The following is a 24,639-nucleotide window of genomic DNA, read 5'->3' on the forward strand; positions in this document are numbered from 1 at the left end:
GATGATGATGATGATGAAACTCAGCCACCTACGGCTACTACTACTCCTAGTCCCGCTCCCTTTCGTTGTCCTGCCCCAGTTCCCCCAGTACATCCTAGGCCTAAGGTAGAACGTGTTAAAAAATCGGTTGTTTGGCAATTTATGACACAAAACGAAGATAAAACACAAGCTATTTGTAATAAATGTAAACATATATTAAATCATAAAACTGTGGGCAAATCTGGCGGGACGGGACATTTGAGTAGTCATTTAATGTCTTGTTGTAAAAATGAATTTTTGCATGCTAAAGCGGTAGCGGAAGCTAAAAAAAACGGTACCCCCCTTCCTGAAAATGTAGGAGTAGGCGGCTCTAAAATGGTACAAACACAATTAAATCCGTCTAATGTTTCTGGCTCTAGTTTACTACCTTCATATAGTAGAGAAAAAGATCTTGAAGAACTAGCTAAAATGATATGTGTTATGGGTTTGCCATTTAGTTTTGCTGAAAATCCCGGTTTTATACATTATATTCAAATTGTATATAATCCAAATTTTAAAGGTTTTGCTAGAAATACAATAAAAAAGGCTGTATTTGATTATCATGCACAACATTTTCAATATCTTCGTTGTTTATTTTATTATAATACTTGTAAAATAGCTATTACTTCTGATATGGGTCGTAGTGTAAATGGTAACGATTATTTGACTGTTACTGCACATTGGATTGATGAAAATTTTTATATGCAAAAAAGAATTTTAGGTTACAAATGTTGTCAAATGCAAAAAACCGGTAGTTATATTGCTCAAACTATTTTAGATATTTTACAAAGTTATGGAATATGTGATAAAATAAGTAGTATAACCTTAGATAATGCTTCAAGTAATAATTCTGCTGTTCAATATTTAAAAACTACACTTTGTCCTTTTTATGGTGATAATTATCATATTAGATGTACTGCACATATATATAATTTGATGGTTAGAGATGGTGTAAATATGTATGATAACGGATGTACGAAAGTTGAAAATGCATGTCATTTTATATTTAAATGTCAAGTTAAGTCTCGGCGTAAAGATTTTCAAAATCGCTGTTTTGAAAATAATCTTCCACCTAGAAAAATTCCAAAAACAGTGTCTACTAGATGGAATACTTTATATGAAATGCTTGTAGTCGCTTATGAATATCGAATACCCTTACAAATGGTTTGGAATGCTCATAATTCTGATATGACATATAGACTAGATGATAATGATTGGCGTGATATAAATGAACTTATAGATTTCCTAAAAGTTTTTTACTTAACTACAAAAAGAATTTCTGTACTTTATAGTCCATCAATTTGTACTGTTTTGCCTGATATTTGTATGATTTCTTCTAAATTATATAAATTTAAAAATAAACCAAGATTTCAACAAACCATTGAAAAAATGATTATAAAATTTAAAAAATATTATATTCCTATTCCTCAAATTTATTTAACTGCATGTTTGTTACACCCTAAGTATAAAGATTTCGGTTCATCAAGAATGGTTGAAAAAATATATTTTAACTTAGATATTAATGATGAATTAGAAGAAATTCCTAGTTGTCAACAAGTTAAAGATAGCATAAAAATTGAAGCAAGAAAATTGTATGATTTATATAATGCTAATAAAAATTTATCAAGTGAAAATGAACCTGAAAGCTCTAGGGTTAGATTTGATGAAAATAATATTGATAATTATTTAGAGGATTATCTTGAACTTTCTCACGATAATAGAAATGATTTTGATGCATATATTAATCAAATGACAGAATCTACTAAAGATGTTCTCAAATGGTGGAGAGAGCGCACCAAAGGATTTCCAAAACTAATACCGATGGTTCGAGATATATTAGCAATGCAAGCGTCGTCGGTAGCTTCGGAAGGCGTCTTTAGTGCAGCAAGGTTTCAACTTGGAGAACATAGGCATTCACTAGCAGCCGACAGCTTGGAGATATCGGTATTATTTCGAGATTGGATTAATGCCGAGAGAAGAAATTTGGGTCGTGAACCACTACCGACCAAATTTCAAGATGACGTTGATGAAGTAATGCAGGATTATAGTGACGACGGGATTGAAGCAATGGAAGATCTTTCTATTCAACCTATTCCCGAACATGTTACTAAAGAAATGTTGAATGATTTACGAAGGGATTTATATGGTGGCACCAACTATTAATTCAAACTAATATTTTTGTAAATGTAATTGTAATATCAAATATATATTAATAAAAATATAGGCTATTCGCCTTAATTTGTTTTTTAATATTGTTGTATTAAATTTAATTTTTGATATAGTCAATTTTAAATTTTATAACTTTAAAGTTTAAATTCAAAAATTTCAAACTTTAAGAGTTTGAAATTTAAATTTTATAACTTTAAAATTTGAATTTTAAATTTTCAAACTTTAAAAGTTTGAATTTAAAGTTTGAAAATTTAAATTTGAAACTTTAAAATTTTGAAAATTTTAAATTAAAACTTTAAAGTTTATAACTTTAAAGTTTGAAATTTAAATTTAACTTTAAAATTTGAATTTAAAATTTTCAAACTAGTTTAAATTTAAAGTTTGAAAATTTAAATTTATAACTTTAAAGTTTGAAATTTAAATTATAATAAAAATTAGATTCAATTAAATTTTTTTTTAAAAAAATTCGGTTCGTCCCGGATACCGGTCCGGTCCGGTCCGGTCTAGTACCGGTTTACTACCGGACCGGAACGGAATAATAGTTATTTTACCGGTTTCCCGGACCGGTCCGGTTCCGGTTCCGGAGCTATACCGGTACACACAGTACCGGTTCCGTACCGGTTCCGGTAATTACCGGTCCGGTTTTGCCGGTTCCGGTACCACTGCCACACTTACCTGCAACTCTCTTCTTCCTTCAGCCCCTACCCTCACCCTCTCATTCTTCCTTCTTCTTAACACTTGCCCCCACCCCTCACCCCACCTAACCAAATCTCTTATCTCAATCATTTTAATTTCTTTAAATATTCTCTATGAATCTTGATCGATTAACACATTAATAAAATCTGAATTTTCAAATTTTATTTATGAAAGATTGAAGTTTAGATAATTTTAAAATCTTGAAGAGTAATGATATATACTGAAAAGTTAAAAAATTTCGTGAAGCAAGCTTGAAGAATAACAAATGAGTCATGTGAAATTATGAAATTAATTCAAAATTGGTAAGCTTTTAGTGTTAAAAAAAACTCATATTAAATAGGAAGAATTAGACCAATCTGACATGAATTTAGTGCTCAATTACGAACAAATATGAAGAACATGATACGGTAAAATTTAATGTGCAAACTTATCATTTTTTAAAATTACTTTTAGCTTTTAGTTTCTTATGTGGCATTAAAAATGACGTAGAATTTTACAAAATGACGTGAAATTTTATGTGTAAGCGATTGTACTATACTCACACACAAAGAATAAGAAAGGGGTTTAAAATATTGTGTTTTAGTGAGTTTAAAGGTTCAATTGGCAAAATCGTAAATATAAGAACCCAACTGACAACTGAGCCAAGTATAAAAATCTCCCAAGACATTCTGTGTTAATAAATACCAATCTCTTTGAATATTTCTAGTAGTCCAAATAAATGTCTCTATAATAGAGATTTAATTATTGTTGAATATTCTTAATGACTAGTTATTTGATATAGAGATTTAATTATTGTTGAATATTCTTAATGACTAGTTATTTGGCATTGAAACAAATTTTGTATTGTCATTTATATCTTATTTTACTGCTTTGATTGTCACAACAAAAAATATTCTTTAGTCTTAATATTTCACGATGATAATTTGAGTTTTTACCTATAATACTCTTCTTCCTTCGGTAGGATTTCAACTAAAATAATTAGTGTGTCAAATTTATAGTAGAAGTGATTGTTGAATTCTAAAAATAATTTATATCAGAGAAAATATTCTTATTTATACACTAAAATTGTACAAAAATTCTCTATAGATTTCATGATCAAGTATTTCTTTTATACTAATTTACATCCCACCAACCACCCCACCCATACCACCCAAGGCTTTTCACTAATTAAAAATTCAATATTTATTATATAAACATAAAAAAAATGAAAAAATAACTTTATCGATTTAGATAAATTCCCTTCCACCACTAATGAAATTCATCGATGAGGATTATTCTTTTGTTTCTTTAATCAAACAATTCGAGTTAAATATATAAAAAAATAAATCTAAAAAAAAACGCTTCTCTCTTAACTTAATCTTATGTAATAATGAGAATTCAAATTAATCAATATTTTAATATAAATATAAAAAATAAGAAGATCAAGACAACATGAAATTCCAATATTTTAAATATACCTTCAAGTTTATTATAATCCATGCCATTTGTCCTTCACAAAGTAGTACTCCCTACAACATCAAAATTAATATCAATACCAAGAAACAAAACATATAATAAAAGCACATGCATTTTATTCAAGAATAATAAATAGGAGTACCATTTGCCTAGCTTAAATAGCTCTTAATTTAAGAGTGAGAATATTGGGTACAACCAGTGTTTTCAAAAACATATTTGGGGCGAGTTTCGGAATGGGATCTACCAAAAACACTTTGAGACATAAATTAAAAACGTAAATTCATAAGGTATAAGCTCTAAAATTTGAGACGCAGGTCCTGAACATAAAAATATAAGTCCTGGGCGTAAAAACGTACGCCCGGGCGTTTTTAACTTTTCTTTTGCTTTAAATCATATTTTTATTATTGATGTAATGATATTTCTCAAATGATAATGATATTCCTTTTCTCTTCATTATTGAATATTAATACTTATCTCACCTAAAAATCATAATTCATTAAAAAGTTTACTTTTGTTTATTTTATTAGTAATAAAACTATAAAATTGAATATACATGCAACTACGTCCCGTAGATCCATGAGACTTACGCCCCGTGTCTCGAGACTTACGCATCGCTCCATACCATATAAAGCGCCTCACATCACGCTCCCGCCTTTTAAAACACTGGGTACGACTAAATTAATTAGTTTGTTCTTATATGATATATGCATTCTATTTAGTTAACTCGCTGATAAGTAGACACGTGGAGTTCAATAATGCAAATAATAAATGACTTTTTGAAAATGGTCAAACTTCAAAAGGAAACAAAAATAATTTTTGAATATTATACGTACATATATCAAATTGACACGTAAATGGATGAAAGGGGAGGACAATAATGATAATGGTCAATTCACTACTTAAAACATGTGAATTTTCCACATACGTCTTAACGAAAATTGACTCAATGTTAGGAAATATTTCGATAAAAATCATTTTAATAAGTCCTATTTATGAAACTATCAGAAAGGAAAGAAGGGTTTTAAGATAGAGAGAAAGGATTGACGGTAAAAGCAATGATGACAAGTACGGTATATTTTGTATTTATTAATTATAATGTTCTCATATTTTAACTAATATTACACAAAAAGAAATACTATTGTCATGCTTAGAAATCTATATGAAACCAAAAAACATACATTTCTACTAATAATCAATCCTAGATCCTTATAAGTAGTTGTGGTGGTGATTTAGATTTTCAACATTTCAATGTCAAAATCTATATCATCAAGTAAAGTTATCATCTCATATTATTTGTTGAAATCACAATATATTTTTGTTTATATGTCAAACACATTAAGATAATTAAGAATTCACTTATAAGCTTTGAAAAATATTTTTTAAAAGACTGAATACACCCTAAGTAAGTCTAAATATATGATAATCTAAAAATAATTAAATATCTTACTTTATATACTAAATTATGTTGACATGAGAGTGAAGGTTTGTGCAATATTTGGTTTCTCTTTAAGCAAGATTTAGGTATAATAATATGATAGTACGAAGAAGTCTTATGGGACCTATATAATTGAGGAGATTGAAAATGACATAAGTTATATATGAGTAAAAAATTGTATATTTGGCTAGTGACGGTTACTATTATGATTATTCAGTTAAATGTGTAACTTGTGCTTCTATATAAAATTACATATTAATTATGTATATATATAATATGTATATTATATGATGTGAACTTTTCTAATCTCAATTCATGTGGCTATAGAGATGACAAAACTAACCCATAAAATTAAGATCTGCTTGATTCTTTTAGATTTCGACATATTAACAACCCACATATTTCTTTAATTGTGCTCATTTTGATTTGTTTAGTTCAACCGATTTTAAAACTAGCTGATATGTAACTCATATGAACTCATTAGAAAATTTTATCTAAATAGTTTTAATAAATACATTGTTTATATGATATGTTTTAAGGAGTCATAAGATAAAGGAAAAAAATTATCAGGTACTTGTCACACCTTTTTTATTTTTTTACAATTGTTGAGGATATGACGGGTTTTATTTAATTTTTTTTTTAGAGTCGCCACTTGGAATTGAGTTTTTTAGGTGTTCCAAGTCACCAGATAGTTCTTAATTAAAATAAAAACTTTTTTTGTTTGTTTTGGTCTACGAAAAACAGAGATTGGGTAAGAAATTTTATTGACCGGAGGGAAGGTATGAGGCACCCCCGAGTCCCGTGGTTCTAGCACGGTCTCTTTATTAACTTATATTTGGCTAAAATAATATATTTATTTAATTTGGATAAAAGGGGAAAAAGTGTATTAATTACTATTTTTTTTAAAAAAAACTGATTGGTCTAAGAGCGTAACCGCACACAAGACCCTTCTTTTTAGAAAAGAATACAAACCAAGGATCGTAACCGAACACATGATGGTATTTGAAGTTTTATTTTATTTTAAAAAAAACACAATAATTAATTACTCAATTTTAAAAAAAATAATGATAAGAATGAATAAAAGAAAATGGTACAACATATAAACCAAGAAATGATTAGTATTTATTTATTTATTAAAAAATTTCTAGCATTTGTATTTATGGTTTTACCAAAAGAAAAAAAATTAAGTTTTACTACTAGACAATGACAACAAAAGAAGAAAAACAAAAAAAAAACTTTTACAAAATTACAATTTAAACACTCTTTTAAACTAATGATATACTAGTTTTAATTTTTTATTTTTTTTATATATATCATGATAAAAATTTAAGAAATAACCAATTTGGTAACAATTTTTTTTTTCATATATAAAATGACTACCTTGACTTATTTGATAGAAGATTGCAAAATAGCAAATTTTCTAATTGTTGGATTATTAAGTCAAGTTAGTCAAATTTGTATTTTTACTTTAATAATCAATTCAAATATTTATTTAGGAGAATTATTTTTAAATTTTTTTTTAAAAAAAACCATATTTACATTTTTTTTGCAGAAATAACCAGATTTTTTTTTGCAGAAATAACCAGATTTTCATTTTTTGCAGAAATAACCAGATTTACATTTTTCTTTTGTTGCAAAAATGACCAGATTAAACCCTTTTGCAAAAATGACTAGTTTTACATTTTGTATTTTTATTTTTTCTTAAGTTCATTCTTCAAAGAAGAAAGTTACCAAAAACCTAAAAAATTTGGGATTGTTATATTTTATTTATTTACTTTTGTTTTTTTACTTACTAAAGCTAAAATTTAAACTAAATATGATTAATAATATATATGTACATCATAATAAACACAATCATATGAGAAGCACTATAGAATAATAAACTAATAAAAATATACAAACTAAGTAACATAAGGATAAACATAGTCATACGAGAATCATAATATAAAATTGGCCAAAAAAAAAAACAACAATTTTTCACAAACAAAAAAAAACATAAAAAAGAACATAAACATTAATTCAAGATTACATTGAAATGTAAAAAGAAATACCTAGAGTTGATGACAAGCAAATAATAGAAGCAAATTCAATTGAATTCCCAAGACAACCCAAGAGAAATATGTTCTTTTTTTTTCTTTTTAAGAAGAAGAATTTTTTTTAAGTTTTTTTTTCCTGCAATTTTCTTTCGATCTTTTTTTTTTCTTTCTTCCTCCTCCTCCTCTTTTGGAAAAAGAAGGGGGTTTAAATAGGTGATAACATTAAACCTCTCACTTTTCTTGAAAACTTAAGAGCCAATGCATGCATTGGATTCTTTTCTTTGTTTTCCCAAGGTGCCACCCAAGATGGGCAATGGAATTTTTTTTTAATTTTCGTTTTAAGAAAAATCAGATTAATTGAATGATTCATTTGCCCTTTTAGATGACTCATTTACTTTATTCATTAATTGAATATAGTTATATGGGTCATCAGAAAATAATAGTCCCAAATGTCATTTAGATGACCCATTTTTTTTATTCATTGTTTGAATAATCGTTAATGGGCCATCTGAAAAAATCTAAAATAGGCCCAAATGTCATGTAGATGACCCATTTCTTTTATTCATTGTTTGAATAATAGCTGATGGGCCATCTGACAAAATCTAAAATAGGCCCAAATGTTGACCCATTTCATCAAGACCCAATCAAATTGACCCACTAACACAAAATCTAAACATCTAAACAATTTTAAAGATCAAACACAACAAAATAATGCAGAAAAAAAATAAAAAAAATAAAAAATAAAAAACGAAATAAAAATAATAATAATAATACTTCAAGCAAATCATCAACATGATAAACTTAAAGAACATTAATAACACAAATCCAACATCAAACGACTTATATGGTCAAACGAAAAAAGATAATGATGAATTTGGATAAAGATTGAGAGGGGGAAAAGATTGACATAACTTCCGGGTAAATGAAGGTCGCCGGAAAACTTTATCGGAAAATTTTTTGACGGACTTTGAACTTAAAATTTATATCAAATGATAGCCCTTGAAGAGCTCTACACATTTATGTAAAGGATTTGGGATGGGAATGACCAGAACTTTATAAATCTAAGGAAAAAGTAAAAATTCATATTTGGTTTTCCTTAGATCTACGGAGTTTGGATATAGATATGGATGAAAGGTTTGTAGATTTAGGTAGAGGAGGGTGAAAGGAAAAGATGGTAAAATTTTAAAGATTTTTCTGGCCAAAAAGGTGGTGGCCACCGGGCGGTGGTGGTGGTAGCGGTGGCCGGCCGGCGGCATGGTAGTAAGGGGAAGAAGTAAGAAAAAAAAATCTAAAAAAAAATGCTAATTTTTTGGAGTTTTGTATTTTTGTTTGGGTCCAATAAGCCCTTGGATCAAAATATCATGAATGGTTGAGATTCAATCTTGACCATTTCTATGGACCGAGTCAAGATCAATTGGGCCATCAAAATTGATCTAAATCAGCCCAATTTAAACAAAATTGGGTCATTTGAGCCAATAAAAATAATAAAAATAAATACCCAAAAATGCAAATAAAAATAAAATTCCTTACTAAAAGATTATAGGAGTAAAATAAACACGTCAAAAATTATGTGTTCACAGCATGCCCCTCTTTGCTTGGAAACATGAAGAGTTTTCAAGCAAAGAAAGTGAACGAAGGGGCTAATTTTTGACTGTTTCAAACTCCGATGAAGCCATTTTAGAAAAGATGACCGAACCTTGCTTCAGAGGTTGCCTACATATCCTTGATTAAAAGGAAATCAGATCAGTGTAGTTCGAGAAACTTTGATAATCGAAACTATCAGAAAAGGCGGCCAAAAGATTGCTTCATATTGCTTGTCATCATCTGCTGCCTATAGTTACAAAGAAAAAAGTTAGAGAACTATGTCTCTCTACATTATAAATGTTATAAGATCCCTAATTGATGTATCTTCTTAGGATCTTGTCTAGATCTTTCACTTGCTCTGTGCATTATCTTTGAGATCGATCTTCATGCTATCTATGCGGCTGGTGATCATTCTTAAGTGCATGTTTTAACTTGAGTTGGTTGTTGAAACTCAAAACTCAAGATCACAAAATGAAGAACCCATGAAGAATATGTTTCCTTAAGAAAAGAAGAAAACATATGAGAATCTTGAACTAGGAAGTGTAACCCTAGAATGAATATGTTAAAGTGAGGCGTGTTGCCTTGAGAGTTCCAAATCAGACGCATTGTCCTAAGATTGGATGTATCCCCAAAATGTGAATAGGGTGTGTATAACCTATTAATGTTGGTGCGTATTGCTCCAGATATGCATATGGTGCGTATTGCCCATGAATAGAGAATTGATCTGTATTGCATGTGAATAAGGACTGGTGCGCACTGCACATAAATTCGGATTGATGCGTTGTACGAAATTCAGACTGGTGCGTATTGCACATGAACAAAGGATGGTGCGTATTGCCCATGAATAAAGGATGTGTGCTTGTTGCACAAAATTGAGATTGGTGCATATTGCACGAAATTCAGACAGGTACGTATTGCACATGAACAAAGAATGATGTGTATTGCCCATGAATAAAATATATATGCTTGTTGCACGGAATTCAGATTGGTGCGTATTGCACGAAATTCAGACAGGTGCGTATTGCACATGAACAAAGGATGGTGCGTATTGCCCATGAATAAAATATATATGCTTGTTGCACGGAATTCAGATTGGCGCGTATTGCACGAAATTCAGACAGGTGCATATTGCACATGAACAAAGGATGGTGCGTATTGCCCATGAATAAAATATATATGCTTGTTGCACGGAATTCAGATTGGCGCGTATTGCACGAAATTCAGACAGGTGCATATTGCACATGAACAAAGGATGGTGCGTATTGCCCATGAATAAAATATATATGCTTGTTGCACGGAATTCAGATTGGCGCGTATTGCACGAAATTCAGACAGGTGCATATTGCACATGAACAAAGGATGGTGCGTATTGCCCATGAATAAAATATATATGCTTGTTGCACGGAATTCAGATTGGCGCGTATTGCACGAAATTCAGACAGGTGCATATTGCACATGAACAAAGGATGGTGCGTATTGCCCATGAATAAAATATATATGCTTGTTGCACGGAATTCAGATTGGCGCGTATTGCACGAAATTCAGACAGGTGCATATTGCACATGAACAAAGGATGGTGCGTATTGCCCATGAATAAAATATATATGCTTGTTGCACGGAATTCAGATTGGCGCGTATTGCACGAAATTCAGACAGGTGCATATTGCACATGAACAAAGGATGGTGCGTATTGCCCATGAATAAAATATATATGCTTGTTGCACGGAATTCAGATTGGCGCGTATTGCACGAAATTCAGACAGGTGCATATTGCACATGAACAAAGGATGGTGCGTATTGCCCATGAATAAAATATATATGCTTGTTGCACGGAATTCAGATTGGCGCGTATTGCACGAAATTCAGACAGGTGCATATTGCACATGAACAAAGGATGGTGCGTATTGCCCATGAATAAAATATATATGCTTGTTGCACGGAATTCAGATTGGCGCGTATTGCACGAAATTCAGACAGGTGCATATTGCACATGAACAAAGGATGGTGCGTATTGCCCATGAATAAAATATATATGCTTGTTGCACGGAATTCAGATTGGCGCGTATTGCACGAAATTCAGACAGGTGCATATTGCACATGAACAAAGGATGGTGCGTATTGCCCATGAATAAAATATATATGCTTGTTGCACGGAATTCAGATTGGCGCGTATTGCACGAAATTCAGACAGGTGCATATTGCACATGAACAAAGGATGGTGCGTATTGCCCATGAATAAAATATATATGCTTGTTGCACGGAATTCAGATTGGCGCGTATTGCACGAAATTCAGACAGGTGCATATTGCACATGAACAAAGGATGGTGCGTATTGCCCATGAATAAAATATATATGCTTGTTGCACGGAATTCAGATTGGCGCGTATTGCACGAAATTCAGACAGGTGCATATTGCACATGAACAAAGGATGGTGCGTATTGCCCATGAATAAAATATATATGCTTGTTGCACGGAATTCAGATTGGCGCGTATTGCACGAAATTCAGACAGGTGCATATTGCACATGAACAAAGGATGGTGCGTATTGCCCATGAATAAAATATATATGCTTGTTGCACGGAATTCAGATTGGCGCGTATTGCACGAAATTCAGACAGGTGCATATTGCACATGAACAAAGGATGGTGCGTATTGCCCATGAATAAAATATATATGCTTGTTGCACGGAATTCAGATTGGCGCGTATTGCACGAAATTCAGACAGGTGCATATTGCACATGAACAAAGGATGGTGCGTATTGCCCATGAATAAAATATATATGCTTGTTGCACGGAATTCAGATTGGCGCGTATTGCACGAAATTCAGACAGGTGCATATTGCACATGAACAAAGGATGGTGCGTATTGCCCATGAATAAAAGATGTGTGCTTGTTGTACGGAATTCAGATTGGTGCGTATTGCACGAAATTCAGACAGGTGCGTATTGCACATGAACAAAGGATGATGCGTATTGCCCATAAATAAAAGACGTGTGCTTGTTGCACGAAATTCAGATTGGTGTGTATTGCACGAAATTCAGACAGGTGCATATTGCACATGAACAAAGGATGGTGCGTATTGCCCATGAATAAAAGATGTGTGCTTGTTGTACGGAATTCAGATTGGTGCATATTGCACGAAATTTAGACAGGTGTGTATTGCACATGAACAAAGGATGGTGCGTATTTCCCATGAATAAAGGACGTGTGCGTATTGCACGAAATTCAGACAGGTGCATATTGCACATGAACAAAGGATGATGCGTATTGCCCATAAATAAAAGACGTGTGCTTGTTGCACGAAATTCAGATTGGTGTGTATTGCACGAGATTCAGACAGGTGCATATTGCACATGAACAAAGGATGATGCGTATTGCCCATAAATAAAAGACGTGTGCTTGTTGCACGAAATTCAGATTGGTGTGTATTGCACGAGATTCAGACAGGTGCATATTGCACATGAACAAAGGATGATGCGTATTGCCCATAAATAAAAGACGTGTGCTTGTTGCACGAAATTCAGATTGGTGTGTATTGCACGAGATTCAGACAGGTGCATATTGCACATGAACAAAGGATGATGCGTATTGCCCATAAATAAAAGACGTGTGCTTGTTGCACGAAATTCAGATTGGTGTGTATTGCACGAGATTCAGACAGGTGCATATTGCACATGAACAAAGGATGATGCGTATTGCCCATAAATAAAAGACGTGTGCTTGTTGCACGAAATTCAGATTGGTGTGTATTGCACGAGATTCAGACAGGTGCATATTGCACATGAACAAAGGATGATGCGTATTGCCCATAAATAAAAGACGTGTGCTTGTTGCACGAAATTCAGATTGGTGTGTATTGCACGAGATTCAGACAGGTGCATATTGCACATGAACAAAGGATGATGCGTATTGCCCATAAATAAAAGACGTGTGCTTGTTGCACGAAATTCAGATTGGTGTGTATTGCACGAGATTCAGACAGGTGCATATTGCACATGAACAAAGGATGATGCGTATTGCCCATAAATAAAAGACGTGTGCTTGTTGCACGAAATTCAGATTGGTGTGTATTGCACGAGATTCAGACAGGTGCATATTGCACATGAACAAAGGATGATGCGTATTGCCCATAAATAAAAGACGTGTGCTTGTTGCACGAAATTCAGATTGGTGTGTATTGCACGAGATTCAGACAGGTGCATATTGCACATGAACAAAGGATGATGCGTATTGCCCATAAATAAAAGACGTGTGCTTGTTGCACGAAATTCAGATTGGTGTGTATTGCACGAGATTCAGACAGGTGCATATTGCACATGAACAAAGGATGATGCGTATTGCCCATAAATAAAAGACGTGTGCTTGTTGCACGAAATTCAGATTGGTGTGTATTGCACGAGATTCAGACAGGTGCATATTGCACATGAACAAAGGATGATGCGTATTGCCCATAAATAAAAGACGTGTGCTTGTTGCACGAAATTCAGATTGGTGTGTATTGCACGAGATTCAGACAGGTGCATATTGCACATGAACAAAGGATGATGCGTATTGCCCATAAATAAAAGACGTGTGCTTGTTGCACGAAATTCAGATTGGTGTGTATTGCACGAGATTCAGACAGGTGCATATTGCACATGAACAAAGGATGATGCGTATTGCCCATAAATAAAAGACGTGTGCTTGTTGCACGAAATTCAGATTGGTGTGTATTGCACGAGATTCAGACAGGTGCATATTGCACATGAACAAAGGATGATGCGTATTGCCCATAAATAAAAGACGTGTGCTTGTTGCACGAAATTCAGATTGGTGTGTATTGCACGAGATTCAGACAGGTGCATATTGCACATGAACAAAGGATGATGCGTATTGCCCATAAATAAAAGACGTGTGCTTGTTGCACGAAATTCAGATTGGTGTGTATTGCACGAGATTCAGACAGGTGCATATTGCACATGAACAAAGGATGATGCGTATTGCCCATAAATAAAAGACGTGTGCTTGTTGCACGAAATTCAGATTGGTGTGTATTGCACGAGATTCAGACAGGTGCATATTGCACATGAACAAAGGATGGTGCGTATTGCCCATGAATAAAAGATGTGTGCTTGTTGTACGGAATTCAGATTGGTGCATATTGCACGAAATTTAGACAGGTGTGTATTGCACATGAACAAAGGATGGTGCGTATTTCCCATGAATAAAGGACGTGTGCGTATTGCACGAAATTCAGATTGGAGCGCATTTCCCGAAACTCTCGCATTGATAGGCAAAATGCGAGTAGAATGAGATGAAACACCAAACATTTGAAGACTTAGGAGATCTTCCTTTTTGTGATGTTTCCTTTTGACTTGTAACCCTGCATTTTTTTTCTTTCTGTGTTGAGCAAATGAAAGAGAAAATTGTTTGTTTAAAATGGTGGTTGGTTTGTGGCCTTGGTCTCCAACGACTTGACCGTACTCACGACCAATTTCTCCAACTCTACTACAACTCCTTGGTTAAGCAACCTTTGAAGCTCCCTCTTTGTTAACCAGGGGCCTTGATCTTTTGGTACTACCAAATATCATGGTGCGAGTGATGTCCCAAAGAATGATGACCTTCATGAATTTCCAGTGAAGATCTGAGGTGTTTTTAGTCCTTGGTCAATGGCTTGTCAACTCAGATACTCAGCTTTACTTTTGGGAACCCGTAGTAAGCTTTGCACTCTTTACTTTATTTTGTCAAGAGATTATATCAAAAAGAGAAGAGAGAAAAAAAAATAAAATAAAAATAACAACTTAAGAGTAGGAAAGATTGGATCAAGAAGACTATAAACTTAATGAAGGATATTCCCTTAAAAATGAGAAAGAGAACTTATCTGGAGGCATATGTCGACTTTGAGTAAACCATGACATGCACTTGGACTTGCCCCCTGATTCGTTTGAGTTTTTTTTAGTTCTCAAAATCTGAGTCATCGTCAATTGATCTATGTACCCTTTATGTAGAGGTGTCCAAAAATGATCATCTTTGCAGATTTCATTCATGATGTTCTCTCCCTTTATCTTAAGGTGCCCGTAGGATTTTCACCTATAAGATTTTATTATTATTTTTTCGTCTTATGATGCCTATGAAGGTTTTCATCGATAAGACTCTCTCTCTCTCCTCTTTTTTTTTCGATGTTGCCTTTGATGATTAATATCATTTTCAGATTTGTCCAAAAAGGCGATTGCCAGAATAAACAGAATTACAATCTGACATTATTCTACATAAAAAAAACTAAAACAATGCCCCAGTTTTCTGTAAATACTGGAAAACTGTTTTTTGTAATATATATATGACCGAACCCCTAAAGGGTTGCCTACGTATCCTTTCGGAATCAGGTCAAACGTAGTTCAGAAATTTCAATGAGATTTTTTTTGAAGAGGTGCCTTTGTTCTTTCAACCTCAAACTTGTCGCAGAACCTTAAAATGCATTAGATGTAGTATCTTTTGACTGAATCTGCATTAACAATTATGCCCGTGATTTTTCCTTCCACATCAGTAAGGTGCAGGTCTCCTTTGGACAATACTTCCTTGATAAGATATGGACCTTGCCAATTTTGGGCAAACTTTCCCTTGGATTCTTCTTGGAGCGGGAGAACGTGCTTTAAGACCAGTTGACCTACTTCAAAGTGTCTTGTGTGAACCTTTTTGTTGTATGCACGAGCCATTCTTTGCTGATAAAGCTGACCAAAACAGATAGCCGTCAATCGTTTCTCGTCTATTAATGCGAGTTGCTCTAGTCGGGTTTTGACCTATTCAGTATCTTCAATTTCAGCCTCGACAATAATTCGAAGAGATGGAATTTCGAATTCTGCTGGAATCACAACCTCAGTTCCATACACCAGCAAATAAGGAGTTGCACCAATCGAGGTACGCACTGTTGTGCGATATCCTAAAAGTGCAAAAGGCAGTTTCTCATGCCATTGTCTAGTGCCTTGAACCATCCTTCTGAGAATCTTTTTGATATTCTTGTTGGCTGCATCCACAGCTCCGTTGTCTTTTGGTCTGTATGGAGTAGAATTGTGGTGCACAATTTTGAACTGCTCGCATACCTCATTCATCATATTACTATTGAGGTTTGCAGTATTATCTGTGATGATAGCTCTTAGGATACCAAATTGAAAAATAATGTTTGAATGAACAAAATCCACGACCGCCTTCTTAGTGACTGCTTTGAAAGTTATCGCCTCCACCCATTTGGTGAAGTAATCAATTGGAACCAAAATGAATCGATGTCCATTAGAGGCTTTTGGCTCAATTGGTCTGATTACATCCATTCCCCATGCAACAAAGGGCCAAGGAGCAGCCATGGGGTGCAACTCTGAATGAGGTGAATGAATGAGATCTCCATGGATTTGACATTGATGATATTTTTTCACCAAGTGAAAGCAATCTCTTTCCATGGTAAGCCAATAATACCCCGCCTGGAGTATCTTTTTTGCAAGGACATACACTTCATTCATAATTTTCTCGGCTTCTTCAGCATCCAAACATCTCAATAAATTCAAATTCGGAGTTCGTTTATATAAAACATCCCCGCTCAAAAAGAAACCATTAGCCAGACGTCTAATAGTTCTTTTTTGGCTGCTGTTGGAATGTTCGGGGCATCTTCTTGTCTTCAAAAAATTCTTGATGTCTGAGTACCATGGCTCACCATCAGGTTCTGCTTCCACTGTATTACAATAGCCATGTTGGTCCCGAACTTGAATCTCTAATGGGGTGATGTAAGTGTTTCCAGGATAGGGAAGCATTGAGGCCAAAGTAGCCAAGGCATCGGCCAAATCATTATGAAACCTGGGAATGTATCTAAACTAGATGTACATGAATATTTTGCTAAGATCTTCCACACATTGTCTGTATAGAAGGAGCTTGAGGTCTCGAGTTCTCCATTCGCCTTGAGCTTGTCGGATAAGCAAATCAGAATCTCCCAACACAATTAATTCTTGCACACCTAAATCTATTGCCATATTTAGACCCATGATGCAAGCTTCATACTCAGTCGTGTTATTTGTACAAAATAAGCGAAGTCGAGCTGTTGCAGGGTAATGTTGCCCTGTGGGCGATATTAAAATTGCCCCAATCCCTGTGCCTTTTGTGTTGGTTGCTCCATCAAAGTGCAATTGCCAAACTTGATTTCTATTGAACCTAGTTCCTCAATTGAGTTAATCTCTTCATCTGGAAAATATGTATCCAATGGTTCGTAATCACCATCGACTGGGTTCTCTGCCAAGTGGTCTGCCAAATCTTGGGCTTTCATTGCAGTGCGAGTGACATATATAATGTCAAATTCAGTGAGCAAAATTTGTCATTTCGCGAGTCTGCCAGTTGGCATTGGCTTCTGAAATATGTAATTTAAAGGATCCATCCTTGATATGAGGTAAGTTGTGTAGGACAATAAGTAATGCCTTAACTTTTGAGCTACCCAAGTTAGGGCGCAACACGTTCTTTCCAAAAGGGTGTACTTGACCTCATAACTAGTGAATTTCTTGCTCAAGTAGTAGATATCCTGCTCCTTCCTTCCTGTAGCATCATGTTGACCGAGAATACACCCAAAGGAATTATCTGTTACTGAAAGATATACAAAGAAAGGCATGTCAGGTTCAGGCGGTACCAACACGAGAGGGTTGGACAAATACTCCTTGATTTTTTCAAAAGCTTGTTGACAATCTTATGTCCATCTGACAGCAGCATCCTTCTTCAAAAGTTTGAAAATGGGCTCACATGTGGTTGTGAGTTGAGCAATAAACCTACTGATGTAGTTCAACCTCCCAAGTAGACTCATGACTTCAGTTTTATTTTTCGGGGATGGCAAATCTCGAATGACTTTTATTTTGGAGGGATCCAATTCGATTCCCCTTCTATTGATAATAAAACCCAGAAGTTTTCTAAATGGAACTCCGAATGCACATTTTGCTGGATTAAGCTTGAGATCATATCTTCGCACTCTTTCCAAGAATTTTCTCAGATCTTGCACATGATCAACTTGTGTTTTAGACTTGATGATTACATCGTCGACGTATACTTCAATTTCTTTATGCATCATATCATGGAACATGGTGGTCATAGCCCTCATGTAAGTCGCCCCAACATTTTAAAGACCAAATGGCATGACCCTGTAACAATAAGTTCCCCATGGAGTGGTGAAAACAGTTTTCTCAGCGTCCTCTTCATCCATCAAGATTTGATGATACCCCGCATAACAGTCCACGAAAGATTGCATCTCGTGTTTTGCACAATTATCAACTAGGATGTGGATATTTGGCAATGGAAAGTTGTCTTTTGGACTAGCCTTGTTCAAATCTCGATAGTCAACACAAACTCTTGTCTTTCCATCCTTTTTCGGCACAGGAACAACATTTGCCAACCAAGTAGTGTAACGAATAACTTGGATCACCTTTGCATTCAATTGTTTCATTATTTCTTCCTTGATTTTTTCACTCACGTCCGGTTTGAATTTCCTTCTTTTCTGTTGGACGGGTGGAAAATCAGGATAAACCGGCAACTTATGAACCACTAAATCAACACTAAAACCTAGCATGTCATCATAAGACCAAGCAAATACATCTTTGAATTCATACAAAAGTTGTATTATTGCCTCTCTAATTTCCTGATTGATATGTAAACTTATTTTTATTTCCTTAACATCCTCGGAACTTCCCAAATTGATTGTCTCAGTTTCACTAAGATAAGGCTTCGGTTTGTGCTCAAATTGTTCCAGTTGCCTATTAATTTCCCTAAAAGCCTCTTCTTCATCATATTCCACCTCTTGACTTGGTGATTCAAGATTAAGCAACTCTTTGAAATCAGGGAGTGAATTCCGCATGCATGTCATGTTATCAAAGTCATCATTTACAGAACTTAAAAATAGAGAATAAGAATTAAGGGAGGAAAAAAAATTTACCATGAAACTGAAATTTCATTTCATTGACATCAAAAAGGGACAGAAGGGTTGACAATAACAAAATACTTTGAACTATTCGGACAACAACCCTGAGACCAACAAAATACAAAAGAGTATCAAAACAAACTACCACGACTCCTTCTTTACGGGGAAAGGAGTGGCTTCCCAATTGCTTAACTGAACACCTGAGCCCACGAGCTGCATATTGGCATGACTTGTGCCTTCACCAACTTGGACCATATTTACTTCACAAAACAACTGACTGAGATCCTCAATAATTTCTTCAATGTCTTCAAGAGTGAATGAATCTTTCAATTCTGGACCCTGAGGTTTGATAAAAGAATGAGAAATATGGGGAATCGGTTGTGGCAACGACCAATCAATCCTTTTGTGGTTCTTAGCTTCATCTCCATTTCTTTTGCTTTGTTTGTATCTGAGGCCAGAGGTGCCTTGGTTTCTCTAAAGAGTAATGGGATCCACGATTCCTTGCGAATATACTCCCAAACCTTTACCGGGTTGATAACCATATTTGAGCATCGTCGTTGCTACCATTGAAGCGGAAGAAGAGATACATGATTGGATGATAGATTCTCCTTCTTTAAAGCGATCGACTAATAGAACCTCAAAAGACTAGTAAACAACAGAATCACATCCTTCCTTTGCCTCAATGTATGGGACGGATGGATCTCTGTAAATAGGTGAATCATCTTCCCCATGAACAGTGATTTCCTGATTGTTGTATTCAAACTTGACAACTTGATGTAGAGTTGATGGGACGGCTCGAGTCATGTGAATCCATGGCCTTCCTAGTAGAAAATTATAAGATGTTTCCATATCCATTACTTGGAACACAATCGTAAAGACTACTGGCCCAATTGTCATGTTTAACTTGATTTCACCAATGGTATCCCTCCTTGAGCCGTCATAAGGTCGCACAAATACATTACTGGGGTCAGTGTTAACTTTCAAGCTTTGTAGCGTAGAAAAAGGACATATGTCTACCCCTGACCCTCCATCTATCATGACCCTCTTTACATAGTAACCTTCACATGTCACTGTAAGATGCAAAGTTTTGTTGTGTCCAGCTCCCTCCTTGGGCAACTCATCATTAGTAAAAGTGATGGCATTTGACTCGAAGACGTGCTTGGTCATATTCTCCAACTGATTTATTGTGGTCTCTTTTGGCACATGTGCTTCATCAAAACCTTATTCAACACAAGACTATGTTCTTCTGAGTTCAAAAGTAGAGACAACATCGAAATCTCTGCAGGTGTCTTCTTCAATTGTTCCACGACAGAGTAATCTGGAACCTTAAGCTTTCTTAGAAATTCTACATTTTCTTCTTCAGTAACTGCTTTCTTTAGTGGTACTTGGATATTTTCAGTCATCTTGCCTTTTCTTAATAATTCTGGAGAATAACATCTTCTAGAGCGTGTCAAACCCCCCCCCCCCACTTTATCAACTTCTTCGACAATGTCCTTTCCTTGATAAACCACTGCGGTTTTGTTATAGTTCCAAGGGACAACCTTTGAATTAATTACTGGAAGCTGTTGAACGGGCTTAACAAAAATAGGCTCTTTCAACTTGGTCAAGCCACTTTGGTCATGTTGTGTGAATGAAAAGCCTTTTGATACATACAACTTTGTCATAGCTGCTCGAACTTCAATCCCCTTTGAAACCCCTGGGATGCACAAGACTTTGATGTCAAGATTGACACCTTCCGCACTCAGAGATGCAACTGGTTCTAAACTCTTCATTGACTTGTCTTCTTCTCCGATCTTCCTAGACAACTTTCCCATTTTGCTGAGGAGTTTGTACTCTTGATCATCACAAACCATACCCACTAAGTTGTTTTCAGCTGGAAGTGGGTTATTAGTCACATTGGGAGTGTTTTGATCATCTGTCACAACAACAACTCCATGCTCGATCAACTTCTCTATTTCTCCTTTCAAGGTCCAACAAATATCAGTGTTGTGTCCTGGGGCTCCTGAATGGTATTCACATCTTTCATTGGCTTGGAAACCTGGAGCATTTGGATTCAGACGATATGGTGGGATACACTCAATTGCTCCTATCTTTCTTAAATTTTGAAACAAGCTGGAGTACGACTCCCCCAATGGAGTGAATTTCTTTTTTTGTAATCTGCGTAAGAGGAGAGTTATAAGGGACCTGATAGGTGGCCGTTGTGGGCGAAAGTTTCCTTGAGATGGGGCCCAAAAATGTGGGCGATTGGGAGGATGCACATATGACTGAGCATTTAAGACCGTGTACGGAGATGGAGATACTGGATATTGAGGGGCATAAGGATAGTAATGCCGAGGATAGCTAAGTTGTCCCTGAACTGATGTGTAAGGATAATTAGACTTTCTTTGAGCTCCCCTTGACCCTGATGCCAGTGAAATAACTTCCTCTTTCCTTTTACTATTTCCAAAACTTGTTGAACCACCTTGAATGGCTTGTGTGGTAGCTTTGATTGCTGCCTGGCTCACGATCCTTCCTGTTTTGAGATCACTTTCGACCATTTCCCCAATTTTGATTGCTGTGTGAAACGGTCTTCCCATTGGGGCTGTGAGGTGGTGGAAGTAGTCAGGATCTTGAGCCTCTATAAAGATATCAACCAATTCTTGCTAATTTAATGGGGGCTTGACTCGGGCTGCTTGTTCCCTCCATTTGATAGCATATTCTCTGAAGCTTTCACTTGGTTTTTTTCTTGTATTGGAGAGTGTATTACAATCTGGCATAATGTCGACATTGTACTGAAATTGTCTAACAAAATCTTGAGCCATATCATCCTATATGTGCCAGTGGGAAATCTCTTGGTCTATAAACCATTTTGAGGCAACACCAGTCAGGCTCTCACTAAAATAAGCCATGAGCAATTCTTATTTACCCCCTACACCCCGAAGTTGATTACAGTATCTCTTAAGGTGGGCTATGGGATCACCGTGTCCATCATACTTATCAAACTTAGGGGTTTTGAACCCAGGTGGCTGGTGGACATTTGGGAACATACACAAGTCTTTGAATGCGACACTTTTGTGCCCTCCTAACCCTTGCATGCTCTTCATGTGTTGCTCGATGCTTTTCATTTTTTTCAACATTTCTTCTTGCTCTGATCCTGGAGTGGGCCTCTCAACATCAATGGGGGAGCCGAATTGAACAGAGTTAGGGCCCCCAAATTCTATCCCAGGAGTATAGTACTGCTCCGGATGAGTGGTGAACTGTCCGTCTTGAGCTGCTTTTTGCGTTAAAGTCTGTTGTGGGAGTGTATAGACCGGTGCAGCTGTTGTGACAGTGGGAGTATTCCTGAATGGCATGCCTTGAGGACGTGTTGTTGATGGCCCGGCCCCACAATTATCGAATGGACCATACCCTAGAAGGAAGAAAGGTTCTGATATTGGGACCTGAGAAGATGAAGATCGGATACTAGTGATCTCAGGAAAACTAGGAATAGACGTTGGTGGTTCTTGTCCATTGGCCCAGGCTTGCCACAATTGTGCCATAATATGTCTCAATGTCCGATTTTCTTCAACAGTGACTGTCTCTCTTGTTGTTGAATCAATTGGAGTATCCGCTGGATTCACCATAGTTTCAGTATTGGTTGTCATTGACGCTCTTATCTTAGACCTAGTAAAGTACGGGTGCTCTGCCAGTTTACCACAAACCTAACCACCGAAAGCTAACTAGAGTTGATGTGAATGAACAAACTTGTTAGGGGTTAGACAATTTTATAAATCAATCACACACTTATTAATTACATAGTAACATGGGTTCAGAAGGCCATTGTTTCATCCCATCTTTGCTTTGCTTATTGTCCTTTTTATTTTATTTTTGGAAAAAGAAAAAGTTTTGAAAAAATAGATTCTGATCGGACCCTTTGGAGGTTGCCTACGTGTCATGTTACTGCATGAATCAGATCATTACGTAGTTCAAAAATTTAGACAACTTAAAAAGATTAATTTGGAATTTATTCGCCAAAACTTCAAGAAAACAACAAAATCAAAAGGTTTAAACACAACCCGGTTCAACATAATATCCTTAATCACCAAATTTTAAACTGAAAACCAAGTCTTTCAACAAATAAAATGAAACGAACAACAAAAAACAACTAAAACTTCTCTTCAATCTTAATCACTTTCTTGGGGCTTTCTTTTTCCTCCCAAGGTCTCATACAAATTCAGCAACACCTTCGGCAGATGGGGAACAATGGTCCGTGCTTGCTCAGCCACTTCTTGATCATTCATACAGCGCTGATTTTTAATAACATAGGAGGTTTGCTCTGCCAGTTGATGAACTTGAAGTCTAGCCCTTTCCATGTTTTGATGACAATCATTTAACAAAGCCTGATGATCACCCAGATTATTCCTCAAGAGGGCCTCTCGCCCTTCTGCTGCTTCTAGTTGATGGCGAAGTGTTGCTCTCTCGATGATCAGTTGTCTTTGCCCATCCTCGATATCAACATAATGACTGATTTTTCTCTTACATTCTTCTAACTGATGCATCCAACACGATCTTTCTTTCTCGAATTTTTCCTTATGGCGCTTAAGTTCTCCCTTTTGATAGTGCACGACCTCTTCGGATGCTATTAAGTCCCTCTTCAATCGAGAGATCTGAAAACTCTGCTCCTTTTTTATCTGTCGTGCCAAGTGGATTCTACTATGCAATTCTTCCTCCAATCGGGCTAATCTTCCCTCTGCGTGCTTCAATTCTCCTTCCATATCTTGCAACTCTAACTTGTGATTTTTTTCTCTTTGGACCTGTACTTCTTGCCGTGCAATGGTTGCTTTGGCCTTCTCCAACTCTTTTTTCAAATGTCTTATAATATGTTGATCTCTTCTTTTTCTACTGGATCCTTCGGGAGTGTCACCAAACGTCATTGGATCACGAAACCACGATAGGTACCCAAGAACCACCTTTCCTTTATCTTTCTCCACAGCCATTTCACTTAGTTCAGAAATAATAATCCGTACCAAATCTTCATAATTTCTTCGCTATTAAAAGCAAAACCTGGTGGAGTGTCACCATCATTGGGTGGGATTTCTTGAACTCTGGCTAGTTGACGCATAACCCGAAGTGGGGCATATGGTTGAACACCTCTAAGACCAATCAACACAAGAAATGAGATACCACTAGACATGCAAATGATATCCTTAGCTGGGAACCAGTAATAATTCCACACTATTTCATCAGATGTGATCACTGAAAGTTTTTCTTCACACGCTATTATTCCTTTTGGAAAATCAATTTTGGCTTTCCTTTCCTTATGAGAGGAAACATAGTTGCACCAATCTGGAGTAAACCTAGGCGCACGATCATGGT

The 24,639-nt window shown here is 35.5% G+C and overlaps 3 protein-coding genes across 3 annotated transcripts; all 3 read right to left on the reverse strand.

Moving 5' to 3' along the window:
• Positions 1 to 20,486: 20,486 nt before the first annotated feature.
• Positions 20,487 to 21,881, reverse strand: LOC114076506. Its single transcript, XM_027915619.1, has one exon. It carries the CDS (start codon positions 21,879 to 21,881, stop codon positions 20,487 to 20,489), a length of 1,395 nt encoding a protein of 464 aa, XP_027771420.1.
• A 321-nt stretch (positions 21,882 to 22,202) lies between these two features.
• Positions 22,203 to 22,928, reverse strand: LOC107013510. Its single transcript, XM_015213402.1, has one exon. It carries the CDS (start codon positions 22,926 to 22,928, stop codon positions 22,203 to 22,205), a length of 726 nt encoding a protein of 241 aa, XP_015068888.1.
• A 519-nt stretch (positions 22,929 to 23,447) lies between these two features.
• Positions 23,448 to 24,260, reverse strand: LOC107013511 (reticulocyte-binding protein 2 homolog a-like). Its single transcript, XM_015213403.1, has one exon. The coding sequence runs from the start codon at positions 24,258 to 24,260 to the stop codon at positions 23,448 to 23,450; it is 813 nt and encodes a 270-aa protein (XP_015068889.1).
• Between the last annotated feature and the right edge of the window lie 379 nt (positions 24,261 to 24,639).

Source organism: Solanum pennellii, chromosome 3 (genome assembly GCF_001406875.1).
Source record: "Solanum pennellii chromosome 3, SPENNV200".
Classification (NCBI taxonomy): domain Eukaryota; kingdom Viridiplantae; phylum Streptophyta; class Magnoliopsida; order Solanales; family Solanaceae; genus Solanum; species Solanum pennellii.

Bases quoted from the DNA above. Each gene is read 5' to 3' on its own strand.
- LOC114076506 (XM_027915619.1), bottom strand. From the start codon at position 21,881: ATGGGAAGACCGTTTCACACAGCAATCAAAATTGGGGAAATGGTCGAA.
- LOC107013510 (XM_015213402.1), bottom strand. From the start codon at position 22,928: ATGACAACCAATACTGAAACTATGGTGAATCCAGCGGATACTCCAATT.
- LOC107013511 (XM_015213403.1), bottom strand. From the start codon at position 24,260: ATGGCTGTGGAGAAAGATAAAGGAAAGGTGGTTCTTGGGTACCTATCG.